Source organism: Pygoscelis adeliae, unplaced genomic scaffold (genome assembly GCF_000699105.1).
Source record: "Pygoscelis adeliae isolate BGI_AS28 unplaced genomic scaffold, ASM69910v1 Scaffold114, whole genome shotgun sequence".
NCBI classification, from domain to species: Eukaryota; Metazoa; Chordata; class Aves; order Sphenisciformes; family Spheniscidae; genus Pygoscelis; species Pygoscelis adeliae.
Window position 1 is genome coordinate 4,706,604 of NW_008824587.1, and position 2,874 is coordinate 4,709,477.

General features: G+C 55.0%; 1 protein-coding gene across 1 annotated transcript in view; it reads right to left on the reverse strand.

The window, feature by feature from the left end:
* The window catches only part of PKN3 (protein kinase N3), a 22,049-nt gene extending 19,881 nt beyond the window's left edge, over window positions 1-2,168 (reverse strand). The window contains 2 exon segments of the mRNA XM_009322196.1: window positions 10-195; window positions 1,932-2,168. Of these exon segments, the coding sequence (XP_009320471.1) occupies window positions 10-195; window positions 1,932-2,168 (423 nt within the window).
* Window positions 2,169-2,874: the final 706 nt, after the last annotated feature.

Consider the following 2,874-nt stretch of genomic DNA (forward strand, 5'->3'; position numbering starts at 1 on the left):
GGCTCCCACCCCTCTCAGGAGGTCGTCCCGCTGCCTTCGCCCGCCCTGAGAGGAAATGCGCAGCCGAGACCTGGCGGCGAGGTCCCGCAGCGCGCCCGGGATGGCGGCGGGAAGGAGAGAGGCGCGACAGGCCGGACGCTGAGGAGACTGAGGTACCTCCCGCTTCCCAGCGTGGACATCGCCCTCCGCGTCGGGCTGCTGGGGAAGGAGAGGCTTTAGGGGGCCAGCGTCCTTTGCAGGCACAAAAACTGTGGGTTCGTGCCAAAGGGACGGTATGGGGACATACACAGAGACAGATCTCTTTAACTCGGGCCCCACTCGGTTCCTGACACCTCCTCTGGTAGCTGGGCACTGCGAGGAAAAATCCCTGCGGCCGGCCCCAGCCGGGGCCCAGTTTGCTGTGCTGACTCGATCAGGTAGTTTCCAATTTTAGTTCTCCGGATTGACTCATAACTGGCATTTTTTGTAGGGGAACAAGCAAACTGCGACTCTCCTTTAGATAGGATGCTTCCCTGGAAAGGGGGCGATGCCTGTCTTCAGTGCTGGTTTTTGACTAACTTTTTCTCTGCAGAACTGCCCCTCTACATGTAGGATCTGGGGTTTCAGCTAAATAGTTGAGTGAAAAAAATAACCAAAATGCATTGGCAAGGCTGGCAGCGATCCCCCAGCTATCATGGGTGAAAAACCACCATGCTGCTGTACTGCCATCGTGTCATGCAGAACCGATACACAGCGTGTCATAGGCCCAGTGTTTAAAACAAGTGGAAAAGATAGACACTTATTTGTCATGGTTTAACCCCAGCTGGCAACTAATCACCACCCAGCCGCTCGCTCACTCCCCCCCAGTGGGATGAGGGAGAGAATCAGAAGGGTAAAAGTGAGAAAACTCATGGGTTGAGATAAAGACAGTTTAACAAGTAAAGCAAAAGCCGTGTGCACAAGCAAAGCAAAACAAGGAATTCATTCACTCCTTCCCATCGGCAGGCAGGTGTTCAGCCATCTCCAGGACAGCAGGGCTCCATCATGCGTAACGGTGACTTGGGAAGACAAACGCCATAGCTCCGAACGTCCCCCCCTTCCTCCTTCTTCCCCTTTTTTATATGCTGGGCATGACGCCATACGGTGTGGGATGTCCCTTGGGTCGGTTGGGGTCAGCTGTCCCGGCTGTGTCCCCTCCCAACTCCTTGTGCCCCCCCAGCCTGCTCGCTGGTGGGGTGGGGTGAGAGGCAGAAAAGGCCTTGACTCTGTGTCAGCACTGCTCAGTAGTAGCGAAAACATCCCTGGGTTATCAACACTGTTTCCAGCACAAATCCAAAACGTAGCCCCATACCAGCTACTGTGAAGAAAATTAACTCTACCCCAGCCAAAACCAGCACATTATTGCTTTCAGGTGGTAAAGACCATCACTTGTAAGATTCCCTCCTCAGCAGTGTTGTGTATTATTATTAGTGCACTGGTATGCTTTTTCAGTCCTGGAGCAATACACAACTTTGAGTCGGAAGGCATCCAGAGGTTATCGTATTCCCACATACAAATTTAGAAATATACTAATAAACATAAATGTTTTCCTTTTATTTAATTAGAACAGTTTTTTCTAGCATAAGCATTTTGTAAATGATCTGCAACTGAATAATTAGTAAAAGGAAATCACCAGAAAATGTAATATTTAAATCTAGCTTAACGGAGTTGAATTAGTAAAGCCTTAAACTTCTATAAAACCTTTGAACATGCTCCGTTGTTAATAAAGCAAGTGCACTAAATTAATATAAACCCTTCTGGAACCTGTTGCTATTTGTAACATGGTCCAGGCTCTGTTTAGTGTTTAAGGAATGATTTTAATTAGACTGTTCATTCAGTGGAAATCCTGGAAAAAGGAAAGTCAAACTAGTAGGTGTGGACTGCATTTCAGAGGAGCAGGGACACTACCATGCCTTCAGCGGACAAAGCCCATCCGAGCAGACAGGGATCAGGGCTGCATTTGGCTCGTTTAGCGGGAGAGGTTTGATGGGAGGTCTTGGTGGGGCGGTGGCTACAGAGGTCGGTTTGCTGCCCTCGGGGTTCACACAGGGGCTTCCCCCTCTTTCCTTCAGGTCTCGTACCCTCCGGGTGAGGCATGGGGAGGGCTGGAGGGGCAGTTTGGGGAGCTGGAGCAGTCGGCCGAGAACCATCCGGCTGAACAAGCCCCCCAGCCTGGAGGGATGGGACTGGTCAGTGGCTGACCCTCCGGGCGCGGGTGATCCCGGAGGCGAGGAGGATGCATGCTCTGGCTTTGCAGCCCTCTGCCTCCCCCCTGGTCAGAGATGTCCCTGGCTACCCAGCATCCCAGCTGGGGCCTCAGCCCATCCCACGGGCATGGTTCAGCTGTCCTCTGCAAATCCTGCGGATGGAGGGGGCCGGTGTGTGGGATCAGCAGTTCCTGCCCACTCGGCAACCTCTGTCCCACGGGAAGACAGGAGCGTCGCAGCTGGGAGCGCGACGTGCCTGCCCAGCCCTTCCAGGATCCCGCAGAGCACGACTCCTCCGGGTGCCGGGGATACTCCCGGGGCCGGGCCAGCCCTCCAGGTGCGGCTCCTGCCTAGGTAGTGTCATCGCCGGGAAGAGGGAGCGTGTGACCGGCCCGGGTGGGCGGGGGCAGGAGGCCGCGGTTTCCGAACCGCGGGTCGGGGCGGTCCCGGGATCGAGCGGTGCGGTCTCTTTCGGGCGCCTCCCGGAGGGGGTGCTGGGGGTTAAGGCGTGCCCTGCCGTTGAACGGGCAGCCCCCGTCCTCCCCTAAACCCGAGGAGAAGGGCAGTGTGCGGCACCGGCTTGTAGACGAGTTACGGCTCCAGAAAAGCCTCTTGGCCTTTTGCCTGGGGGTATTCGAGCGCTTCAAGC